At 43.1% G+C, this 26,508-nt stretch overlaps 1 protein-coding gene across 4 annotated transcripts in view; it reads left to right on the forward strand.

Moving 5' to 3' along the window:
- Positions 1–26,508, forward strand: part of gsg1l (gsg1-like) — a 256,010-nt gene that overhangs the window by 155,670 nt on the left and 73,832 nt on the right. For 3 of the 4 annotated variants that reach the window (XM_068003117.1, XM_068003113.1, XM_068003114.1), the window contains one exon: positions 6,577–6,729. The exons of the other annotated variant lie outside the window; for it this stretch is intronic. In XM_068003117.1, coding sequence (XP_067859218.1) covers positions 6,577–6,729 — 153 coding nt within the window. The remainder of the gene's footprint in view (positions 1–6,576; positions 6,730–26,508) is intronic. 4 annotated transcript variants of the gene reach the window in all.

The following is a 26,508-nucleotide window of genomic DNA, read 5'->3' on the forward strand; positions in this document are numbered from 1 at the left end:
GGATTCCCCAAGGTTGTCGTGACATTGAGAGCCCCAAATATGAGCCCCCGTATATGCATCAACCACAAAAGCTTCCATTTCCTAAATATGCAGGTCATTTGCAATGATAAGCATATCTTCTTGAATGGGAACTCACAATATTCTGGGAGCCGCCATGATGCTTTTATACTTCGTCAGTTCAATATTCCAGTTCTATTTCAGCAATGGGGCACGGGGCTGTATGGCTGCTGGGTGACAACCGATACCCGCTGCTCCCATGTCTCATGATGTCACTTCATAGGACCTCCATTGCAGAGGAACACTACAATGAAGCACATCGTAAGACAAGAATTTGCATTGAGCATGCCATTGGGATGCTTAAAGGAGGGTTCTGGTACCAGGATAAGTCTGGGGGTGCCTGCTGTATGTGCCATGAGACATTTTGTGAATTATGGTAGCCACATTGTGTGCTTCATAACTTTGTTATCAGGAAAGGACTGATGGTGGATGTCCCAGACAATGCCAAGGAGGCAAATGATGACACTGCTGATCCCTATGACAAAAGTGAATCAGATGCAGTTGCTAGTGCTGCTACATAGCTGAGATCCAAACTCATTCGGGACACCTTCATAGATGCACAGGCCAATACTTTTTCTGCAGTCTTAGCACTTCAAAGAGCAGCCTCCTCTCGCTAACTTATCTATGGTGAAAGTGAAATCCATCATATCATAATCATTAGCTTCAACATCTGCTCAGTACTTGTGTCCCATTGTCCTACAAGGCAACTAAATACCGAGCACTCATTACATCAATAATTTCAGTGAATTATTGCAAGTATTTACGAAAGCATTTCTTAGTTTCGTCCCGTGTAACATGGCCTTTTCTCTGCCCTATTGTAACAGTTTGTTTAAGTGCTACCTGAAAGCCTGGCATCTGAGTTATAGATGGCTACTCCAAACTAGTATGAGCATCTTGGGATGTAGATGACCCTTTTTTCAGGGTCACCGTGTCCTGGGATAGACATAGGACAGACTGATTCTTTATGCTCCGTGGCAGCCTGGAAAGTGGAAGGGTTCTGCAGGGAGTTGATGAAGTGCTCATATGTGCTTCTGCCATGAGGGAAAGCAGCCTCTGAGGCACGGTCACCAGCCACTTCACTGGTACTGGGAGCAGGATTCCAATTTCCAGTAATTAGCGGGAGAACTGGTCTTTTAGAAGCAGAAGGATGCTTAAATCCCTGAAAGGGAGTTAACTAAATATCCTCTAGGCCCTCCAAGATGCAGTCTTGGTTGACATCAACTTCCCCAAAATGTCTCCTAAGACCATCAGTCCTTTATTCAGTGCCCCAATACATTGTATTGATTGACTTACTTGGATCTGTATTAGAACAAGGGCAGGCATGCATATGTTCCTGCAGTTGCCACTTTCTCCAGGATATACTGCAAAGATATAAAACCCTCCCAAATGTTGGTGCGCATTAGGGCAGTGGACTCCAACACTATCCCAGCCATCTTTGCAGAAAATGGGCAGACGTTTCTTCAGCTACATCAAACTGTACATCATTACCTGCATCTTCTGGCTTTCTTGTGCTCTGTGTCTCACCACCTATCAATTCCTCATCTACACTGTGTATAACTTCCTGAATGACAATCTCTAGGCTACTAAGTGCAAGGACGAGGCAGAATAACAGGGTGAGTGAGTGAGCAACAGCGCTGTCAGAGGTAGAGGGGACTGCAATCTTTTGGTTATCATCTTTCCCTTCTGTTTCCTAGCTTGCAATCTCTGGAGGGAAAAACACACTCTTGTTAACTTGGGTCTGCATGCCCTGCATGCTATCTTAATCTCTTGTAAAGAAGCTGGTAGTTCTTGAACGAATAGAAGGATGCATAGAAACAAATTAGAAAAGGTATAGTATGTGATCATGAAGCCTCTGAAAGCATGTTGGCTCCCACATCTCCATTACCAAATACTAGTCCACAGCCGTTCCATTGATTGACAGTGTCTCCTCTTCATGATGACTTAGAATGCAGAAGTCTGTGCTTTCTTCCCCAGTGGCCTGTCCTTCTCTGGCTTTTCTTGCAGAAGGAATGCATTGTGTTAATTGGCTGTAGCAGTCTCCAGATTCTGCAGTCATGGAATGAATGATAACATTCGTGGGTGGAAGGGAACATAGACCTAGTATGTGAAACATGCACTACAATGATGTGAGAAAGTTGACATGAGTGCTACAGAATGTTACAGAAACAACATGCCTTGCCAAAAAGGCACCACATGAATACTGGGGCAGGGAATACTCATTTGCCTCTCCTGTTATTCAGTTGACAACTCACTTACTTTTGCAGAGCTTGTGAGGTCATTAAACGTCTTCCGACACTGGGGATTCTTGGTGTTATAGAGATGACACTTATTGCCACAGCCACCTCCTTCCACAAAAGCCATGCTGCTGTATTTAATGGCTTCTTCCCAGCTATTCTAATGATGGCATCCCTTCTTTGTCTTATTTCTGACAGCAAAACTTCAATATCAACCTCAGAAAAAATTGCTGTTCACTGTTTTCCTTTTGAAGTTGCACCTATGCTCCCTTTTTTCATGTTTTTCATCCCACTTGGTGTGTCTGGTCACAGCTTTATCTCACTCAGCATTATGCAAAGCAGCTGACCCCAGGATTTCTGGTGGGGTCAGCGTCCTTGGACGTCGGAGGTCATGCCCCGCCACACTTCCGCCAGTGGATGGGGGACTTAGGAATCTCAGGACCCGAGTATTTTTATCTCAGAACAAAAATGCTGGTTTAAAAGATTAATTCAACTGATTTTAACATGAAATCTGGGGCTCAATTTTAAAACCAAGCTGGAAAGGAGGCGGGGGGGTCAAATTGAGGTCAGGAACCCATTAGTTTCCCGGCGATCCTTACAATTTTGACGTAAGGACGTCTTTTATTTTTCTTTGTCGGTTTCCCGTCGGACTGAGCGGCCTGATTGACAGGCTGGTCTCAGGCGGACGGGAGACCAGTCAGGGAGAGGACGTCTTCAGTTAAGTCTGCATGTAAGTCTTTGTTTGTATGGATGGGGGGGGTGGGGGCAGGGGGGGCATGGGTGGGCATAAGTTGGCATGGGGGTCGTGAGTCATGGGGGATGGGACCGGGGGTCAGTCACGGGGGTCCGTGATTGTTGAGGGGGAGGGTCGGAGGTGGGAGGATTGGATTGGGGTGGAGGACCAGGGTCGGGGGTTGGGGGATCGGGTTGGGGGATCGGAGGGGGAGGAGGTTGGGGGAGGATCGGGGTCAGGGGTCCGCATTGGGGGCTCCGCAAGCAGGGGGGGCGGGGGGGTTGCGATCGGGGGTTGGGTGTCCGCGATCATTGGAGGGTCGGTGCAGAAAAGCTTGTTGGGCCTGGGCAAAGCACTCCTGCTCCTCCAGGCCCACAAGCTGTGCCTTTCTAGGCACCTAACTGTTAGTCTCGGGCCTTCTCGCCTCCTTTCATGAGGCATAAAACAGAAGGCCCGGGAATCCCGGTACCCCGGGGTTAAAATCAGGAATCTGAGAAAAATGGAGGCCTGAAGCCTTCCTGAAAGGTTTTGAGGATCAACCCGCCTCCTGGGAGCGGGTTGGTTGCCCACCCCTCTTCCCATCCCGGTGAAAACCGGAAATGGGCGAATTGGAGGCGGGTTGGGGGCGGGTGTGAAATGGTGGCAATTTTCAATGCCCCCCCCCCCCACGCCCCCAACCTACCTGTTTTTTACTTTGAAAATTGAGCCCCTGATCTTTATTTCCCTGAGTAATGTTGTTTAGTTAACCAGTAGGCAATGAAGGTGTGAATGAGCCATATGACTAGAAATTAGAACTGGACTGCAGGACTCCATTTTACTAATACTTCCCAGTGATTCAAAATCAATTATGTTGCAGGTATTAAAAAAGTCATTGACAATATAAAAGTAAATTATCAATAATTTTAATGAATTGTTTTGAGATCAATGGAGCGAAAATATCATTTTTACTTTGGTGTCCAGGAGAACTTTTATAGCCAGTTCGTGACGAGCCCAACAAGAGGGGATGCAATTCTAGATTTAGTCCTGGGAAATGAAGATGGGCAAGTGGGTGAAGTGACAGTGGGTGACCATATTGGGGATAGTGACCACAATTCAGTTAGTTTTAGCATTATTATGGAAAAGGACAGAGTTAAATCAGGAGTAAATGTTTTAAATTAGGGGAAGGCAAATTTTACAGAACTAAGAGGTGAATTGGCAGAAGTGGACTGGACACAACTACTTGAGGAGAAATCAGTGGCAAGCCAACGGGAGGCACTAAAAAGTGAAATTCTATGGATATAATGCAGACACGTCCCCTCAAAGAAAAAGGGTGGCACTGCCAAATTTAGAGCCCCCTGGTTGTCTAGAATTATACAGGGCAAGATAAAGCAGAAAAATAAAGCTTATGACTGTCACAGAAAATTAAATACTGCAGAAAGCCTAGAGGAGTATAGAAAGTACAGGGATGACATAAAAAAGGAAATAAGGAAAGCAAAGAGAGGGCATGAAAAAATATTAGCAAGTAAGATTAAAGAAAACACAAAGATGTTTTATCAGTACATTAAGAACAAGAGGATAGCTGAGGAAAAGGTGGGACCTATCAGGGATGATGAGGGTAACTTGTGTGTAGAAGCAGAGGATGTGGGTAGGGTTTTAAATGAATATTTTGTCTCCGTATTCACAAAGGAAAGGGATGATCCGGACGTAGTAGTTAAAGAGGAGAGGTGTGAAATGCGGATGCTCTGAGGATCATTTTCCAATCCTCACTAGATACAGGGGAGGTACCGGAGGACTGGAAGACTGCAAACATAGTACCATTGTTTAAAAATGGTACAAGGGAAAGGCCGAACAATTATAGGCCGATCAGTCTTACCTCGGCGGTGGGAAAACTATTAGAATCAACACTGAGAGATCGAATAAACTGTCACCTGGAAAGGCATGGTTTAATCAGGAATAGTCAGCATGGATTTGTTCAGGGAAGGTCATGCCTTACAAATCTGATTAAATTCTTTGAGGAAATGACAAGGAGGATTGATGAGGGTAGTGCAGTGGATGTTGTCTACATGGATTTTAGTAAAGCATCTGACAAGGTGCCATGTGGCAGACTGGTCAGAAAGGTAAAAGCCCATGGGATACAGGGAAATGTGGAGAATTGGATCCAAAATTGGCTCAGTAACAGGAAACAAAGGGTAAAAGTCGATGGATGTCTTTGCGAATGGACATTCATTTCCAGTGGTTTGCCACAGGGCTCAGTGTTGGGTCCCTTGCTGTTTGTGGTATATATTAATGATTTGGACTTGAAAGTCAGGGGGCACAATTGGCAAATTTGCAGACGACACAAAAATTGGCCATGTAGTTGATAGTGAAGAGGATAGCTGTAGACTCCAAGAAGATATCAATGGGTTGGTGGAGTGGGCGGAAAAGTGGCAAATGGAGTTCAAGCCGGAGAAGTGTGAGGTAATGCACTTAGGCAGGGCAAATGGTAAAAGGGAATACGCAGTAAATGGGAATATATTGAGAGGGGTAGAGGACGTGAGAGACCTTGGAGTGCACAGGTTCCTGAAGGTGGCAGTACAAGTAGATAAGGTTGTGAAGAAGGCATACGGAATGCTCTTTGTTATTAGCCGAGGTATAGAATACAAAAGCAGGGATGTAATGATGGAACTGTATAAAACGCTGGTAAGGCCACAGCTGGAGTATTGTGTGCAGTTCTGGTCACCACATTACAGGAAGGATGTAATTGCTCTGGAGAGAGTGCAGAGAAGATTTACAAGAATGTTGCCAGGGCTTGAAAATTGCAGCTACGAGGAGAGATTGGATAGGCTGGGATTGTTTTCCTTGAAGCAGAGGAGGCTGAGGGGAGACTTGATTGAGGTGTACAAAATTATGAGGGGCCTGGATAGAGTAGACAGGAAGTACTTGTTTTCCCTAGCGGCGAGTTCAAGAACTAGAGGTCATATATTTAAGCTGATTGGCGGAAGGATTAGAGGGGACATGAGGAAAAACTTTTTTACCCAGAGGGTGATGGGTGTATGGAATTCGCTGCCCGAATTGGTGGTAGAAGCAAGGACCCTCAACTCTTTTAAAAAGTACCTGGACCTGCCCCTAAAGTGCTGTAAGCTACAGGGCTACGGACTGGGTGCTGGAAGGTGGGATTAGAATGGGCACCTGGTTGTTCTTCGAGCTGGCGCGGACATGATGGGCCGAATGGCCCCATTCTGTACTGTATCTTTTCTATGGTTCTAGATTTTAGAAGTTATGCTGTATGTTATAAAAAATTCTCTCAGTATTTGGACAATATTTGGTAAGGTGTCAGGTAATTTTTTCAGAATTATTTCTATTTCACTTTGTGTTTGGGTCATCTTTAATTCAACTTGTGATAATATATATGAATACAGCTTCACATCTTACAGCTAAGTTACTATTATACAGTTGAGTACTGTTTGGATCTATTCATATCTAAAAGGGACTATGGCCAGTATATGCTCAGACTATAACAAATTTCCTCTCGTACTCTACCTTTATACCTTCAGACCTGTGCAGGTTTCTCAGTGTGTGTCTCCTGTGTTGCAGGTGTTCTTTGGTTGTCGGTCATCTCTGAAGTTTTATATATCGTGCTTTTAGTTGTTGGTTTCACCCTGATGTGTCTGGAGCTCTTTCATTCAAGTAATGTGATAGACGGGCTCAAACTGAATGCGTTTGCTGCTGTCTTCACTGTTCTTTCAGGTATGTATGATTTCAGTTTCTAGAATTGACAGAAAACTAAAGCCTATCCCTCGGTAGAGGGTGCATTCAGGATTTCTTTCAGTAATGTTAAAGTCCCATGAATATTGCAGATGCAAGTGACTGATGTATCTTTTTAAATTCATTCTGGGATGAGTCAAAACAGCCTTTAAGAGATAACAAACTGCAATGATCACATTCTGGGCACTGAAAATATCAGTCATTGAATAAATATACAACAGTGTAGCAATGCCGTACTCAATTTATTCCATGAGTGTGAAGGGCCCATAATTCGTGGTCTGACTGTGGAGTTGATTCATTACTTTCAATGTCTAGGTTATGTGGCAAAGCAATTAAAATAAATATGGAACACTGGGATATATATAGCTAGAAGAGAGAAGTACAAGTCTCTGGAGGTTATATTAGGCAGTCTACAATACATTGATCCAACTACATTTTGTGGTTATCATGTTCAATTCTGGTATTAGACCTCAAAATAAACATAAGCATCGCAGAGGATACAGAAAAGATCAACAAGATTGAATCCAAGTGTAAAGGAATGAGCTATGAGGAAAGGTTAGAAAAACTTAGGGGAAGAAATTGGTCCTCGCCGAGCACTGTGTTTCGGATGAAAAATGAGAGTTGTAGGGACCAATTTCCAGATGTGATCATCTGTGCCTGATCTCCCCAAGTATCCAGGGCTCCTGCCTGAAACAGTCGTTAGGCCGGTTGAATATGCTAATCAGGGGCCTAACGCCTGTTTTAAGGTCCCGCTGCCAAATTTGGCATAAATTGTGCGAAGCCTGTGCCATGCATGCTCTGCTTAGTTTTTCTGGCTCTAGAGTGGCCTAACCAGTGGTGCTTAAAGGGAGGTTTGGCAATTTACAGTAATCGGGAGCCAGGAGTGTTCCTCCTGCCTACGGTGTTAAGATAACCACAGGGTGGAAAATGAGCAGTGAGTGCACCACTTGGATTTTAACTCCCGTTCCACCGGGTTTCCCCCGGGCAGAGGGAGTTAAATTTCCCCCTTTAGAGTTATAGACAGATTAACTTCAGGGGCTGTAGGTCCACGATTTCCCACCCTGTGCTCCCTCTGAGTGACACTCTTCACTAGGATTGCAGGATCAGCCTGGTCGTGTTCTAATGGATCTTGATTTATATGAAGTTATTAAATGTCCCGATTTTAACTCCAGGTGGGTTTTGGGTGGGTGGGTGGCAAGGTGAGTTGGAAACTCACCCACTGCTGCAGAAATGAAGCTCGAGCTATTTTAACTCCCAGGTCTCAAGAAGATGCTCCTGAAACAAGCAATATTGGAGATTAACAATTAACTCCAAAATAATACCAACTGCAGTTTCTAAGCCAGAGTAGAATACAGAGACAGAATGGAGGTGAGGAACTGATTTCAACTGAATGCCAGTTGAAAATATTAATCTTGCAAAATATCTTAAACACTTTGTATACTGCTCTATAACGACTCTGCAGCTGGTATTTGCAATATAAAAATTCCGCTCTATTTGTCTCTTTATGGCAGCAAACCTATTTATTCAAATGTATATTAAATGTATCATAAATTCATAGTTTATTCATAACTGTCATTCATTTTCAATGTTGCGAGGTAATACCTGGTAATGTTTTTAATATCTAATTAATGGTTTTAAAATCATACTGGGTTATATCATATAGTATTTCTCTTTATCTGGCACACTGCAAATAGTCAAAATTGTGTTTTGAAAATGTTAATTATTTTTATTGTTTTATAAGTCTTAGCCAGAACATATGGTCTATAAATGACTATTGGGAATATTAGCAGTTAAACACATAGTACAGTTAACACCTCCACTAAAATAACAGACAGAGGAATGTCATACAAACATGTTTAGCATTCGTCCACTAATATCAGCGACAATAAATTCTATCTTTATACCAATATATCATTAAAAATCTTCTGCAAACAAACCAAATAACCTGTTGCCACAAACCATTGAGTCTCACCATATCCAGGTCCTTCCAAAAGACCGCAAGCAAATTTCCCTCATCAGCAGGATTTCCAGCAGAAGTGGGTCGGAGCAGTACTTCCACCTGCCAGTGTCAAAAGAATATGGGAAAAAAAGAAACACATTAGGTTCTTATTACTTTCTTTTGACCTGGAGTCAAAATTTACAAGCACCTAACAATAGCAATTAATCTCTAATTGGCCTCAGAATAACTTGTGTGGACAGAGATTAGATTATGAGGCCCTAAAGGAACAATTGCACCTTAATACTAGAATATTACATTGTGCACTATATGCAGCTACCATTATAAAACAATATATTACCTGACTTGCTTTGAGCAACACTACAGGAGATCTGCTGAGACCATTAAATAAATGTGATATAAACTCCAAATGTGAAATGAACCATAACTGCACATTACTTTCAAACTAATTACTGACCTAAAATAAAGGTGTGCAGTACTATTTAATTTGACCTTTTCTGTGGCCAATTCAGGTCATCTAAAGGTTCTGGCTGAAACTACTGGCTGTTGAGAAGATGTCTAAGATTGTATCACTCATCTGTTAATTAGCTTTTTTGTTAAACGTTTTTTTATATCGAATTCCACCATTTGATTCACAAAGTGCTACGTGTGACATTATTGTTTGAAGAAAAGTAATAGAAGACACAAATGCAAGAAGCATAGGTTTGAGTAGAGAACAGAAAGATGGGTTTGTGCAGCTGAAGGATGAATAGATTGCCCACTTTATCAAACCTGGAAAATGAGACTGTCAAAGCATAACAGGTAATACCTGAATTCTAAAAAATTGTTTTTGACATATTGGTGACACTGTTCCAACAGCAAAGCTACATTAAGGAATCAATCAAAAGTAATGTTAGCAACACTTATTCACAGAAATTGTTTGCGTGCTTTAAACTGGAAAATCTATACTGCAACAAATGTCCAAATCAAATTTGGATGTAGTTTTTATTAATAAATGGTGTTCCCTATTTTTCCATTTAAATAAGTAAGCAGCAGATTATTTTAAATTACAAATATTAAATAAAACAAAAACAGGTGCAAATGCTTTCCACTGAAACAGTCAATTAGTGACATTGTTCAAAACCAGAAGCTCAGAGTAAATTAACTCAAAGTCATCAAAATAAATAATGTAATCATGGCAACATATGCAAATATGTCAGTCAACATGTAATTGATACACCTGCTATTTTTGCTATATAATTGAATACAAAAAGAACGGTAATCATATTTCCCTATTATATACTGGTTCCTATAAATGTAGATAAAATATTATTTTTCAAAACCAGTAGCTGCTATAAATAAATAGGGGCCAAATTTCATCAAACATTTGGCCAGAGTCTGCTGGAAATCCACAAGAGTCCAATGGAACGGCTCAAATAAAGGCCAAGATTCAGATATGCCGGGTCCCAAACTCATTTAGAAAATCCTGCTTTGCCTTGTAAGAGGTTAAGCCTCCATCCAATCTTTACAAGGTCAGCCATGTCAGGGGGCCAGGGCCAGATGCGGGCACTCTCTATACTGGGAGCTCCCATGTCCCTGGTCCATAAGGGACCTGGCAGAAGACTGGACGCTAGTACACTGAGTCACATGAAGCCTACAGTCCTCCAGAAGGGCAAGAATAACTTAAGGGCGTGCATGCCATGAAAGCAGCCTTAGTCCCCAATTTTTAAAAAAGAAAATTAGTACTGGGTTACTTACACAGGTGGGCACCCAACATGTGCCTGTAGTGGCCCTGTGCATGCGAGGTGCTCTCCCACTGACCTCACAAACTCTGGCGGGGTCAGTGCTGGAGGGCACTGGTGGGGTACGACCCCAGCATGGCTGCAGGGATCATGTCCCATGGAATTTCAGCCCCATATTTTCATAATATGGTGCATAGCTTCAATATAGAACAAATGCAAACAGATAAATCATGTATTGAATTAGTGAATACCAGGTTGTATATCTAACAACATATAATGACATTTGTTTACACACTGCTATTATCCCCTCCTAGAATTTCACAAAAGTATGACTTCACTTTCTTGAAAGAACATTGAGACAGCAATTTTTGGTGCTGTGTTAGTTCAGCTCACAGGAAGAGCAGAATGAACAGGAGAAATAGCAGGAGTAGCATCGACCCCTAGCTGCCAGAGCTTTCAAAGAACAAGTGACCCAAGAGGGCTTCACCTGAATCGTCCCTCCCATCCCCAGTACAGCAACAGTCCCACAATCCTTATCACCACTGTGCTCATCACTCCCATCCAATTTCCTTCTTTCAGTCCAGCCTCATGGATCTTGGCTTCAACTGCCTACAAATATGAACACCAACCCAAAATCCAGAAAATAGAAACTCTCCAATGGAGCCACGGTTACTCTTCTGGGGCTGCGCCTTAAGCACTCCTACGGCTCTGTGCGAGAGCAGGGTGCCAGAGTGATGTGATGTTCTGGAAGCCCCTGTCAACCTCAGAGCCAAGATGGCAGTAGTCTAAGCTTCCCTGGCAGCAGTGGTCACATGGTCTCCGTGCTCTGTATGATGCCCCGACACAAGTTGGAGCTGGACTCCTCCATGTTCCGAGCAAGCTCGCTGGCAGGCTGCCCAGTGCATCTAACGTTTCCTGCTGTATGTCCGTCAGCCTTCTTTGGTATTCTGGACATGGCAAGTGACAACGCTAGAGAACACGTTGTGCACGGTCTCTTCATACCTTACCCTAATTTTCCCTTCTCACTTCTTATCTCATCCAACACATTCTTCATGACAAACTGCAGCAGCCATTCATCTCTCTCTACTGATCCTTTACAGAAGTCAGCATCTGAGTCCTCTGCAGCAGAACTAATGTGTTATCTTTCCCTCTGATGAGCTGGCACCTGTGGCGTCCTACCCCCTGCCCTAGCACCTGCGCACCTGTACCTGGTGCTTCAACACGTGAAGCCCCCTGGTCTAACCTATCCTCTAAAGTACGCATGGTGCCAGTGAAGCTGGCGCTTGCTGTGGTCAGATCGAGTGACAGTGCATCTTCAGGAAGGCTGCCCTCCTCTTCCTGCACTGGCACAGGGACAACAATATTTTCAGCATCTGAAATGAAAGAGAGGAGCAAGCGGGTGCAGAGTATGCCCCAACCCCTGCGCCCACGTGAACAGGTGCGTACAATGTGTGCCCCAAACCCTGCGCCCACGTGAACAGGTGCGTACAATGTGTGCCCCAAACCCTGCGCCCATGTGAACAGGTGGGTACAGTGCTGTGCCCACGTGAACAGGCAGGTACACTGTGCGCCCCAACCCCTGCGACCATGTGAACAGGCAGGTACAGTGCGCACCCCAACCCCTGTGCCCATGTGAACAGGTGGATGCAGTGTGAACCCCAACCCTTGCGTCCATGTGAACAGGCGGGTACAGTGTGCGCCCCAGCCCTTGCGCCCATGTGAACAGGCGGGTACAGTGTGCGCTCCAACCCCTGCACCCACGTGAACAGGCGGGTACAGTGTGCGCCCCAACTCCTGTGCCCACGTGAACAGGCGGGTACAGTGTGCACCCCAACCCCTGCACCCACGTGAACAGGCGGGTACAGTGTGCGCTCCAACCCCTGCACCCATGTGAACAGGCGGGTACAGTGTGCGCTCCAACCCCTGCACCCATGTGAACAGGCAGGTACAGTGCGCACCCCAACCCCTGTGCCCATGTGAACAGGTGGATGCAGTGTGAACCCCAACCCTTGCGTCCATGTGAACAGGCGGGTACAGTGTGCGCCCCAACCCTTGCGCCCATGTGAACAGGCGGGTACAGTGTGCGCTCCAACCCCTGCACCCACGTGAACAGGTGGGTACAGTGTGCGCCCCAACTCCTGTGCCCACGTGAACAGGCGGGTACAGTGTGCACCCCAACCCCTGCACCCACGTGAACAGGCGGATACAGTGTGCGCTCCAACCCCTGCACCCACGTGAACAGGCGGGTACAGTGCGCGCCCTAACCCCTGTGCCCATGTGAACAGGCAGGTGCATTATGTGTTCCGACCCTGTGCACCTGTTTTCGAGGCCAATCAAATTTCTAAGCAGACGTATTCCTTTTGGTTCTGATCAATAAGAATTATTAAAGTACTTCAATTTTTTACTGACTACTTTGTTCCTAACAAAATGGATTTCTCCATTTTAAATGTATCCACACTGCTTCAATAAATGAAAAGACAATAATACTGACTTAACAAAAAGAAAAAAACTGCAAATGTTCAAAAGTTGGAACAAAAACAGAAAATACATAGCAGATCAGTACGTGTCTCCAAAGGGATAAGTCAGATTTATGTTTTGGTGTAACCCTTCATCAGAATAGAAAACTAACAATAAATAATAATACTAATAATTCAGAGAATTCAAATCTCACCATAGCAGTTTGTGAATTTGAATTCAGTTTTAAAAAATTCAGTTTATCAGTAAAAGTGAACATGAAGCTGTTGATTTGTTGTTAAAGCTAACTGTTGTTCCATACAGAGGGAAACTTTCCCTCCTTACTCGGTCTGTCCTTTATGCGACTCCAGCCCAACACCAATGTGGTTGACTTTTAACTGCTCTCTGGAGTCGTCCAGCAAGCCACTCAGTTGTATCAAACCACTACAAAGAATTTCATCACAGATAGGCGATAAATGCTGGCCTTGCTGGCCGGTTGAAAGCAATGGCAAACATTTAAAGAAATATTTCAATATTCTCAACAAATATACATTCCATTGAGAAATAAAACGCCACAGGAAAAGTGATCCACCCGTGGCTAACTAAAGAAGTTAAGGATAGTGTTAGATTAAAAGAAGAGGCTAATAATGTTGCCAAGAAGAGTAGTAAGTCTGATGAATGGGAGAGTTTTAGAAACCAGCAAAAGACAACCAAAAAATTGATAAAAAGAGAGAAAATAGAATATGAAAGAATACTAGCAAGAAATATAAAAATGGATAGTAAGAGCTTCTTCAAGTATGTAAAAAGGAAGAGAGTAGCAAAAGTAAATGTTGGTCCCTTAGAGGCTGAGACAAGAGAAATTATAATGGGGTATCAGGAAATGGCAGATGTGTTAAACAAATATTTTGTATCTGTCTTCACAGTAGAAGACACAAAAAACATACCAGAAATAGTGGGGAATCAAGGGGCTAATGAGAGTGAGGAACTTAAAGTAATTATTATCAGTAGAGAAAAAGTACTTGAGAAAATAATGGGACTAAAAGCAGACCTGATGGCCTACATCCGAGTGTTCTAAAAGAGGTGCAGAGATAGTGAATGCTTTGGTTATGATCTTCCAAAATTCCCTAGATTCTAGAATGGTCCCAGCGGATTGGAAGGTAGCAAATGTAACCCTGCTATTCAAGAAAGGAGGGAGAGAGAAAACAGGGAATTACAGGCCAGTTAGCCTGACATCAGTTGACGGGAAAATGCTGGAATCCATTATTAAGGAAGTGGTAACAGGGCACTTAGAACATCATAATATGATTAGGCAGAGTCAACATGGTTTTATGAAGAGAAGTTGTGTTTGACAAACATATTAGAGTTTTTTGAGGATGTAACTAGCAGGGTAGATAAAGGGGAACCAGTGGATGTAGTATATTTGGATTTTCAAAAGGCATTTGATAAGGTGTCACATAAAAGGTTGTTACACAAGATAAGGGCTCATACAATCATAGAATCATAGAAGTTACAACATGGAAACAGGCCCTTCGGCCCAACATGTCCATGTCGCCCAGTTTATACCTCTAAGCTATGGGGTTGGAGCTAATATATTAGCATAGATAGAGGATTGGTTAGTGGGAAGAAAACAGAGAGTAGGAATAAATGGGTCATTTTCAGGTTGGCAGGCTGTAACTAATGGGGTACCGCAAGGATCGGTGCTTGGGCCTCAGCTATTTACAATCTTTATTGATGACTTGGATGAAGGGAATGAGAGTAATGTATCCAAGTTTGCTGATGATACAAAGCTAGGTGGGAAAGTAAGCTGTGAGGAGGACGCAAAGAGTCTGCAAAGGGATATAGACAGGTTAGGTGATTGGGCAAGAAGATGGCAGATGGAGTATAATGTGGGGAAATGTGAGGTTATTCACTTTGGTAGGAAGAATAGAAAAACAGAATATTTTTTAAATGGTGAGAAACTATTAAATGTTGGTGTCCAGAGAGACTTGGGTGTCCTGGTACAAGAAACACAAAAAGTTAGCATGCAGGTACAGAAGGCAATTATGAAAGCAAATGGAATGTTGGCCTTTATTGCAAGGGGTTGGAGTACAAGAGTAAGGAAGTCTTACTACAGTTGTACAGGGCATTGGTGAGACCTCACCTGGTGTATAGCGTACAGCTTTGGTCTCCTTTTCTAAGGAAGGATATACTTTCTTAGAGGCGGTGCAACAAAGGTTCACTAGATTAATTCCTGGGATGAGAAGGTTGCCCTATAAGGAGAGGTTGAGTAGAATAGGCCTATACTGTCTAGAGTTTAGAAGAATGAGAGGTGATCTCATTGAAACATATCAGATTCTGAGGGGGCTTGACAGGGTAGATGCTGAGAGATTGTTTCCCCTGGCTGGAGAGTCTAGAACTAGAGGGCATAGTCACAGAATTGGCCATTTAAGACTGAGATGAGGAGGAATTTCTTCACTCAGAAAGCTGTGAATCTTTGGAATTGTCTACCCAAGAGGGCTGTGGATGCTCAGTCATTGAATATATTCAAAGCTGAGATAGATAGATTTTTGGACTCTAAGGGATTCAAGGGATATGGGGATCGGGCAGGAAAGTGGAGTTGAGGTTGAAGATCAGCCATGATCTGATTGAATGGCGGAGCAGGCTCGAGGGGCCATATGGCCTACTCCTTCTCCTATTTCTTATGTTCTTATGTGTTGCGCACATCCTGTGAATGATTTTTTTTTAAAAAAGCAACCATTTCAGTAGGTTTGGGGGAATAGGCGGAGGGTAGAAATGACAGACACTCCAATTACAGAGAGGAGATAATGGCTAAATGACCTGCAGATTGCTTGATTGAAAATTGCTAGATGATCTAAAAGGATCTCACTCAGGCAATGGAAAGCCACTAAAATAACATACAAATAGGTAAGATGGTGAAAAGACCGGGGCAAGGTGCTCAAAAGAAAATGGGGGAAATTAACAAAAGAAAAAAAAACTGCGGCTGCTAGAAACACACAGTGGGTCCACCAGTACTAAAAATAGAAAAACATGCCAATATTCTGGACATAGAACCCGCTGCCAGAACTGATATCAACCTCAGTCTCCTACACTTGGATGCCAACAGCACCCACTGCTGTATAGAAAATGGGGGATATGGCAAAAGTCTGAAGTTATTAAAGTTGAAGTTCAGATCAGAGGGCTGCAGAATGTCTTGGAGAAAAGTAAGATATTGTTGCTGAAGCTTGTGTTGATCCCAGATGGAATAGTGCGGAAGGCGAAAGCCGAAGAGGTCAGAGAGGGAATAGAAGGAGGACATAAAGTGACAACCTACAGGTAGGTCAGGGTCACTTAAGCACGGAATGGAGGTGTTTGGCAAAGCAGTTACCTAATTTGAATTATAGAGGAAGTTCATGCTATTAACAGAGTATGCAGATTGGAGGATATAGACATAAATTGCTGTCTGACGTGAAAGACATATTTGGATCCTTGCACAATGGTGTGGAAGGAGGGGTGAATTAACAGGTGATGCACAATAAGTTGCTGGAGAAGGGTTGCTGGAAAGTGGGATGGTGATAGAATAGACAAAGTTCTCACAGAGAGAATGGTCTCTCCAGAAAGCAGAAAGGGGAGGGGGGGAGTTGTACTTGATGATGGGATCATGCTTCAGAAATGGCAGAGGACGATCTGGCAAATGCAGAGACAAGTGGGATAAAATGAGGACAAGCGGAACTATATTGTGAGAGAAGGAATAGAGGGTGAAAGCAGAAGCATGGTGAATGGAGTAAATGCAGTCAAGAATCCTCTTGACCAACTGTTAATGGAGAAACTGGCTAAGGAAAAGGAAGGCATTTCAGAAGTTTTAATAAAATCATAGAATGATAGAAAGGTTACAGCACGGAAGGGGGCCATTTGGCCCATCAAGTCCACGCCGGCTCTATGCAAAAACAATCCAGCTAGTCCCACTCCCCCGCCCTGCAATTTTTTTGCTTTCAAGTACTTATCCAATTCCCTTTTGAAGGCCATGATTGAATCTGCCTCCACCACCCCCTCAGGCAGTGCATTCCAGATCCTAACCACTCGCTGTGTAAAAAAGTTTTTCCTCATGTCATCTTTGCTTCTTTTGCCAATCATCTTAAATCTATGTCCTCTGGTTCTCAACCCTTCCACCAATGGGAACAGTTTCTCTCTATCTACTCTGTCTAGACCCTTCATGATTTTGAATACCTCTATCAAATCTCCTTGCAACCTTCTCTGTTCCAAGGAGAACAATCCCAGCTTCTCCAGTCTATCCTCAAAACTAAAGACCCTCATCCCTGGAATCATTCTATTAAATCTCTTCTGCACCCTCTCTAAGGCCTTCATATCTTTGCTAAAGTGCGGTGCCCAGAACTGGACACAATATTCCAGTTGTGGCCGAACCAGTGTTTTATAAATGTTCGTCATGACTTCCATACTTTTGTATTCTATGCCTCTATTTATAAAGCCCAGGATCCCGTATGCTTTTTTAACCACTTTCTCAACCTGCCCTGCCACCTTCAATGATTTGTGCACATATACCTCCAGATCTCTCTGTTTCTGTATCCCTTTTAGAGTTGTGCCCTCTAGTTTATATTGCCTCTCCTCGTTTTTCCTACTGAAATGTATCACTTCGCATTTTTCTGCGTTAAATATCATCTGCCATGTGTCCGCCCATGCCACCAGCCTGTCTATATCCTCTTGAAGTCTATCATTATCCTCCTCACTGTTCCCTACCCTTCCAAGTTTCATGTCATCTGCAAATTTTGAAATTGTGCCCTGTACATCTAAGTCCAAGTCATTAATATATATCAAGAAAAGCAGTGGTCCCAGCACCAACCCCTGGGGAACACCACTGTACACTCCCTCCAGTCCGAAAAACAACCGGTCACCACTACTCTCTGTTGCCTGTCACTTTGCCAATTCTGTATCCACGTTGCTACTGCCCCCTTTATTCCAATGGCCGCAATCTTGATGATAAGCCTACTATGCGGCACTTTATCAAATGCCTTTTGAAAGTCCATATACACCACATCAACTGCATTGCCCTCATCTACTCTCTCTGTTACCTCATCAAAAAACTCCATCTGGTTAGTTAAATACGATGGGCGCCTAATTGGACCGTGCAGCGCCCGTTGTTTCGGTGCTACACGGCCTCTCTGACATCCAAGATGGTGTCTTGGATGCACACGCACGTTTCCAGCGTGACGTGTGCCGGACCCTTTCCTGCACTGCATCCATGTTCATGATGCTGTGCTCCTGGCATTGACTTTGTCCCCCGCTGCCCCCCACTGCCTTTTGGATATATGTCTGGCGGGCCTCTTGCACCACCTCGGATATAGGATGTCCTCCTTCTGTCCACCTCTTGCACCAATGTCTCTAGTGCATCAGCAGAGAACCTTGGTGCATGCACTCTTGCAGGCCTGGTACCAACTCAGATCGGTAGATTGGTGAGGTCTGGCGTGCAGATTGGAGGATGTGGGATTTATTAGTGCGCAACCTTTATGCAATGTTTAAACATAACTCATCATTGTGTAAACATAGGGATGGGATCTGCATCTGTGTTTTACGTGTGCGATGTCTGATCTCCGTTCAGACTCCGTGTGGACAATAGACTGTTATTTTCAGCAAACCAGGTACCAGCTACCTTTAAGAGATTTCGAAGAAATATCCTCCCTTTAAGAGATTGCTCTCCCCCGGTGGTGGAAAGTGCGAATCGCATTGATTCCACGCGCAAGGCCCGGAATGGAACGCTGACTGCAGGTGACTCCTCGGGCCAGCCGAATCTTGCGAGGGGTCATTGGGCGCGGGGTAATAGGGCATCACACTACCTACGCCCAAAAATGGCCCTTATCCAATTTTTTCCCCCGATTTGCATTTAACAAATCCATGCTGGCTTTCCCTAATCAATCCACATTCATCCCAGTGACTGTTGATTCTGTCCTGGATTATCGTTTCTAAAAAGTTTCCCCACCACTGAGGTTAAACTGACTGGCTTACAGTTGCTGGGTTTATCCTTACACCCTTTTTTTGAACAAGGGTGCAACATTTGCAATTCTCCACTCCTCTGGCTCCACCGCTGTATCTATGGATGTTTGGAAGATTATGGTCAGTACCTCCGCAATTTCCACCCCTTGTTCCCTCAGCAACCTACGGACCGGGTGACTTATCTACTTTAAGTACAGCCAGCCTTTCTAGTACCTCTTCTTTATCAATTTTTAGCCCATCCAGTATCTTAACTATATGTTCCTTTACTGAGACTGTGGCAGCATCTTCTTCCTTGGTAAAGACAGATGCAAAGTACTCATTTAGTACCTCGGCCATCCCCTCTGCCTCCATGCGTAGATCTCCTTTATGGTCCCTAATCGGTCCCACCCCTCCTCTTACTACCTGTTTACTGTTTACATCCCGGTAGAAGACAGGCAGGAAGTAAAGTCAGCAGAGCAAATGTGACAGAGACAAAACAATCAGGAAAACGGCGAATGGTCTTTATCTCTATAATATATTAAAAATCTTACATGCATCTACTTCAGGTCTACAAAAGCTTATTTCCTGTTTTTTTTGTCACACTTTTGTGACAACTTTTCCCAGTATAAATCCCTATGCCCATATTTATAAGTGAAAGTTCCCATATAAATTTTTCACATTGTAATTATGTCCTCCTGCCAGTTTTGTGTCTCCCACCTCCCCACTACCACTGCAAAGAAACTCCCATGCTTCAACAAGTCTACTTCTCTACTTCCCAAATTGCCCTAAGTTTTGCTATTTAACTATACATAATAATATAAAATTAAAGCATTATATAAAAATAAGGGGCCATAAGTTCCAATCAGACCATGGGCAGTTCTGGGCAGATTGCCTGATCAGGGATTGAAAAATGGCATGAAACCAGCTTGCACCTGGATTCTGCACCATGTTTTTGATCCTGCCATTTTCCGATGGGGCAAGCTACGGATGAATCTTCTGCCTGCCACCCTTACATCAGGTGGAGGAATTCCCGCATTACTCCAGGAATTCCACCTAGTCTGCCCTTATAAGACCTCAATAGAACTCTCACCAGCTTGGAGTGGATGTGAGTCCCATTGAGGCTTTTGGAAAACCCCCCATACTTTACCAAACAAAGGTAATTAATCGAGAAAGGGATTGATCACCTTTTGTTTAAAGGCAAAAAGGTCCCCTCAGAGCTAAAGAGCGTTGTAAGCATTTTATTCTTGGACCCAATAGGTCTTAAGGCACCACAAGGCTGTGGGCCACTTTACCTTACAAGAATGGATCATGGTGAGTGCTACTGACTATGCTAATGTTAATGCCCCAAGGACGAATGTATGACTAAAATGGGGGCAGAATTATGTCTGTGACTTTATCATGAAGAAGAGAATTGGGGCCACAATAGGCCCACACAGGTAAGTTTTTTAAAACTTTCCTTGTGGGACCAGGAGGAGCAGGAATGGTTTTCCCTAGCTCACATCTTCTGGCGGGAAGGGATATTAAACATTCAAAATCTTTTTTCCTTTTTAAGCTGCCAACTGCAAGAGGGTTAGTTGGGATTTGGAGTAATCCACAATAAATAATCAATGATTTATATTTCCACTGAGATGTAAAAATGCTACTGTATTTATCAAAGGGTTAGGACAAGAAACTGCCACTAGAAACAGTGTGTGGATCATTAACATCCACATGAGTTACTGCAATTTAACAGTTCAGCACATCTCCTGACTGGATCGCACCAATGAATGGCAGTGGAATCAGTATGAAGGAGAAATGTTATGCTGTGCTCAACAAAATATAACAACAGCACTGAAAGGTATCATAACATGCCAATTAATGTCTATTGCAATTATCAATATCTTTTGAATAGAAGCAAATTGACTATCCAGCAGACTGGATATAAACTTGGTAGAAAGTGTAATTTCAGTTCCAATAGGCACTTTTAAATGACCTGTCAATTAATTTTCAATCAACAGCAAATGTTCCATTATAAAGTTATCAGAGACTTATCAAGACTAAAATTAAAATGAGTTTTTCAAAGCACTGCCACACATTCAAGCATTAAAGGGAACTTTGTATTGAGGGAATGTAACGTATCAGCTCACAGTAGGTCAGTACATTACTCATGTCTGTACAGGATGATAAATGAAAGAAAGCAACATTTCTTATAGTTCCATTTTACTGCTTAATAGCACCTTGTTCACATAAAATGGGTTAAGTTTTACAGTCGAGAAACTGTAAAAGATATTCTTTAATGAACTGCAATTGTTTGAGTACCAGGTACCGTTGCCCTGGTCCACTGACTGCAATGTCTGTGTTTTAGGTAAATAACTGTACCTATGCAAAACAATATGGGATAAACCCCAAGTATAGACAGTTAACTACAACACAATACTTTTACCTCCAGTTCTTAGTTCTGAAAGAAAGCTAGACTGGTAGAATGAAATGCCTCCACTTCGGGCTGTAAGATTCCTATGTGAAATGAGGGCTTTTATTTGATCACTTTCCTCTCCCCTCACTCCTCTTCTCCTGAAGGTGGTAACTCATCCTGGAATATGGTTCCACAGACAGCACCCCTCCAATCTTCAATCAAATGACTGTTCTACCAATGCAAGCTTAGATAGTGAGTGCTGGTAACCTGCTTGGCTATGGGGGTGGGAGGAGGCCAGGCTGAACCCTCTCCAAAGCCTAAATATGAGCACTTCTCAGCCACAAGACGATCTTCCCTTCCTTAGCTCAAGGATATTGAGACCAGCTGCAGGAGTCCCTCCACCACCATGGCTGAAATCAGCTCATTAGATACAGACCAGAGATTTAATCCTGGACATTCCTGGTTTATGTGACTGATTAATGTACACACAATGGTACCTAGCAAGCTGCTGGGAGAGGTCGAGTTTGGCTGTCTCAATCCTGATGACCCCTGGTAAATGTAAATATCTAAAACATATTAACTACAATACACTGCAAACCAACAGTCTCATCCAGTAACAGCAGAAGGTTGGCTGGGATTAAAACCAATTCAAGAAGGAGTGCTCACCTGAAGTTGCAAGTTAATGCACATTGCTGGAGCAAAATGGAGGAAATTTTGCTCTGTATCTAATACTTCATGTGACATTGCTTGATGCTGATAACGAGTTCAAAAAGTAGGAAAAAGTTCCATTCTCCAATGTTGACCTTGGTAATCAGAAAACATCATCCCCCCAAAAAAGTGGTTACACAATCTGTGTTGAATGATTTGTCAGTGCTACATGAAGCTTAATTACTTAAATTCCAACAGTGCTACAATCCTGTGGCAACACCAATTAGTCCAGGTCAGAATATGAGTCATTTCCTTTCACGTCTAGTAAGAATTGGAGATAACCACAGACAAGTAGCACGCCAGTGAACCGGGAGTATCACAGCCACCAACAAATGAACTTTCTAAGTTACTGGATATTAATCATGAGCGGGAACCCTGACAATCATGACATGCAATCCGTCTGTCTCGAATGGGTCCCTCCTGCACCAGAAGTGGTCCCAATACCCCAAGCGGTGTTCCCCAGGGGTTGGTACTAGGTCCATTGCTTTTTTGATATATATTAATGACTTGGACTTGTGTGTACAGGGCACAATTTCAAAATGTCAAAATTTGCAGATGACACAAAACTTGGAAGTGTAGTGAGGAGGATAGAAATAGACTTCAGGAGGACATTGACAGGCTGGTGGAATGGGCGGACACATGGCAGATGAAATTTAACGCAGAGAAGTGTGAAGTGATTCATTTAGGCAGGAAAAATGAGGAGAGGCAATATAAACAAAATGGTACAATTTTAAAGTGGGTGCAGGAACAGACAGAACTGGAGGTATATGTGCACAAATCTTTGAAGGTGGCAGGCTTTATAAATAGAGGCATAGATTACAAAAGCAAGGAGGTTATGATGAACCTTTATAAAACACTGGTTCGGCCACAGCTGGAGTATTGTGTCCAATTCTGGGCACAACACTTTTGGAAGGAAGTGAAGGCCTTAGAGAGGATGCAGAGAAGATTTACTAGAATGGTTCCAGAGATGAGGCACTTCAGTTACGTGGATAGATTGGAGAAGCTGGGGTTGTTCTCCTTAGAGCAGAGAAGGTTAATAGGAGATTTGATAGAAGTGTTCAAAATCATGAAGAGTTCAGATAAAGTAAATGAAGAGAAACTGTTCCCATTGGTGGAAGGGTCAAGAATCAGAGGACTCAGATTTAAGGTGATTGGCAAAAGAACCAAAGTCAACATGAGGAATAACTTTTTTACGCAGCGAGTTGTTATGATCTGGAATGTGCTGCCTGAAAGGGTGGTGGAAGTAGAGTCAATGGTAGCTTTCAAAAAGGAATTGGATAAATACTTGAAAGGAAAAAATTTGCAGGGCTACGGGGAAAGAGTGGAGTAATGGGACTAACTAGATTGCTCTTACGAAGAGCCAGTACGAGCTCGATGGGCTGAATGACTTCCTTCTGTGCTGCAACCATTCTATGAACATTAGAACATAAGAACATAAGAAATAGGAACAGGAGTAGACCATATGGCCCCTCTAGTCTGCTTCGCCATTTAATAAGATCATGGCTGATCTTTTTCCTCAGCTCTGATTTCCTGCCTGATCCCCATATTCCTTGGTGTCCAAAAATCTATCAATCTCAGTCTTGAATATGCTCAATGACTGATCATCCACAGCCCTCTGGGGTAGAGAATTCCAAAGATTCACAACCCTCTGCTTGAAGAAATTTTTCATCATCTTGGTCCTAAATGGCCGTCCCCTCATCCTGAGACTATGTTCCCTAGTTCTAGACTCTCCAGCCAGGGGAAACATTCTCAGAGTATCTACCCTGTCAAGCCCTCTAAGAATTTTATACATTTCAATGAGATCACCTCTCATTATTCTAAACTCCAGAGAATATAGGCCCATTTTACTCAATCTGTCCTCATAGGACAACCCTCTCATTCCAGGAATCAATCTAGTGAACCTTCGTTGCACCCCCTGTAAGGCAAATATATCCTTCCTTAGATAAGGAGACCAAAATTGTACACAGTACCCCAGGTATGATCTCACCAGAGCCCTATATAATTGCAACAAGACCTCCTTACTCTTATAGTCCAAGTCCCTTGCAATAAAGGCTAACGTACCATTTGTGTTTCTAATTACTTGCTGTACTTATTAACTTTTTGTGATTCGTGTACAAGGACACCCAAATCCCTCTGACTACCAACATTTCTCAGTTTCTCACCTTTTAAGAAATATTCTGCTTTGCCTCTCAGTCAGAAGGTTGTGGGTTCTAGTCCCACTTGAGAGACTTGAGCACAAAATGCAGGCAGTGCGGTACTGAGGGAGTGCTGCACTGTTGGAGGTGCCATCTTTCGGATGAGACGTTAAACCGGGGCCCCGTCTGCCCTCTCAGGTGGACGTAAAAGATTCCATGGCACTATTGGAAGAACAGCAGGGGAGTTCTCCCCGGTGTCCTGGCCAATATTAATCCCTCAACGAACATCACTAAAAAAAACAGATTATCTAGTCATTATCACGTTGCTGTTTGTGGGACCTTGCTGTGCGCAAATTGGCTGCTGAGTTTCCTACATTACAACAGTGACTACAATTCAAAACCACTTCATTGATTGTAAAGTGCTTTGGGACGTCCAGAGGTCATGAAAGACGCTATATAAATGCAAGTCTTTCTTTCTTTTCCAGTCTTCCTAGCAAAGTTAATAATTTCACATTTCCCCACATTATACCCCATCTGCCACCTTCTCGACCACCCACTTAACCTGTCTACATCCCTTTGCAGACTCTTTACATCCTCCTCACAACTTACTTTCTCATCAAGCTTTGTATCGTCAGCAAACTTGGATACATTACACTCAGTTCCCTCATCTAAGTCATTGATATATATAATGTAAACAGCTGAGGCCCAAGTACTGATCCTTGTGGCACCCCACTAGTTACAACCTGCCAACGTGAAAATGAACCATTTATTCCTACTCTCTGTTTTCTGTCCATTAACCAATCCTCAATACATGCTAATATCTAATCCCCAATCTCATGAGCCCTAGTCTTGTGTAACCACCTCTTGTGTGACAACTTATCGAATGCCATTTAAAAATCTAAATATACTACATAAGAACATAAGAAATAGGAGCAGGAGTAGGCCATATGGCCCCTCTAGTCTGCTCCGCCATTTAATAAGATCATGGCTGATCTTTGGCCTCAACTCCACTTTCCCGCCCGATCCCCGTATCCCTTGGTTCCCCTCGAGTCCAAAAATCTATCTATCTCAGTCTTGAATATAATCAATGACTCAGCATCCACAGCCCTCTGGGGTGGAGAATTCTAAAGGTTCACAACCCACTAAGTGAAGAAATTCCTCCTCATCTCAGTCCTAAATCACCCACCCTTTATCCTGAGACTATGCCCCCAGTTCTGGACTCTCCAGCCAGGGGAAACAGCCTCTCCGCATCTACCCTGTCAAGCCCTCTAAGAATTTTATTCTTCTAAACTCCAGAGAGTATATGCCCATTCTACTCAATCTCTCCTAATAGGACAACCCTCTCATCCCAGGAATTAATCTAGTGAATCTTCGTTGAACAGCCTCCTAGGCCAGTATTTCCTTCCTTACTTAAGGAGACCAAAACTGTATGCAGTACTCCAGGTGTGGTCTCACCAAAGCCCTGTACAATTGTAGCAAGACTTCCTTACATTTGTACTCCAGCCGCCTTGCAATAAAGGCCAACATGCCATTTGCCTTCCTAATTGCTTACTGTGCATGCATGATAACTTTTTGTGTTTCTTGTATGACGACACCCAGATCTCTCTGAACACCAACACATAATAGTTTCTCACCATTTAAAAAATATTCTGTTTTTCTATTCTTCCTACCAAAGTGAATAACCTTGCATTTCCCCACATTATACTCCATCTGCCACCTTTTTACCCACTCATTTAACCTGTCTATAATCCCTTTGCAGACTCTTTTTGTCCTCCTCACAGCTTACTTTCCTACCTAGCTTTGTATTGTTAGCAAACTTGGATAGATTACATTCAGTCCCTTTATCTAAGTCATTAATTTAGATTGTAAACAGCTGAGGCCTTGTGGTACCCCACTAGTTACAGCCTGCCAACCTGAAAATGACCCATTTATCCCTACTCTCTGCTTTCTGTATGTTAACCAATCCTCTATCCATGCTAATACATTACCCACAACCCCATAGCAAAATTTTATGCGGCACCTTATCAAATGCCTTTTGGAAATCCAAATATACCACATCTACTGGTTCCCCTTCATCCACCCTACTATTTACATCCTCAAAGAACTCCAATAAATTTGTTTTTAACATGATTTCCCTTTCATAAAACCATGTTGACTCTGCCTAATCATATTATAATTTTCTAAGTGCCCTGTTACAACTTCTTTAACAATAGATTCTAACATTTTCCCGACCACTGATGTCAGGCTAACTGGCCTGTAGTTTATACCCTTATTTCAATCCTGTTATGGTCAGCATTGCCTTTCATGTCCCTTATCAATAACTTCAGTTTTACATATCCTGATTGATCTGTCAATCAAACCTTTAGACTGAAGACAGTTACAGAAATTCACGAACTATCAAAAGTCTTCTAACCATCTGTGAGGATGTCACTT

The sequence above is a fragment of the Heptranchias perlo genome, chromosome 22 (genome assembly GCF_035084215.1).
Source record: "Heptranchias perlo isolate sHepPer1 chromosome 22, sHepPer1.hap1, whole genome shotgun sequence".
NCBI classification, from domain to species: domain Eukaryota; kingdom Metazoa; phylum Chordata; class Chondrichthyes; order Hexanchiformes; family Hexanchidae; genus Heptranchias; species Heptranchias perlo.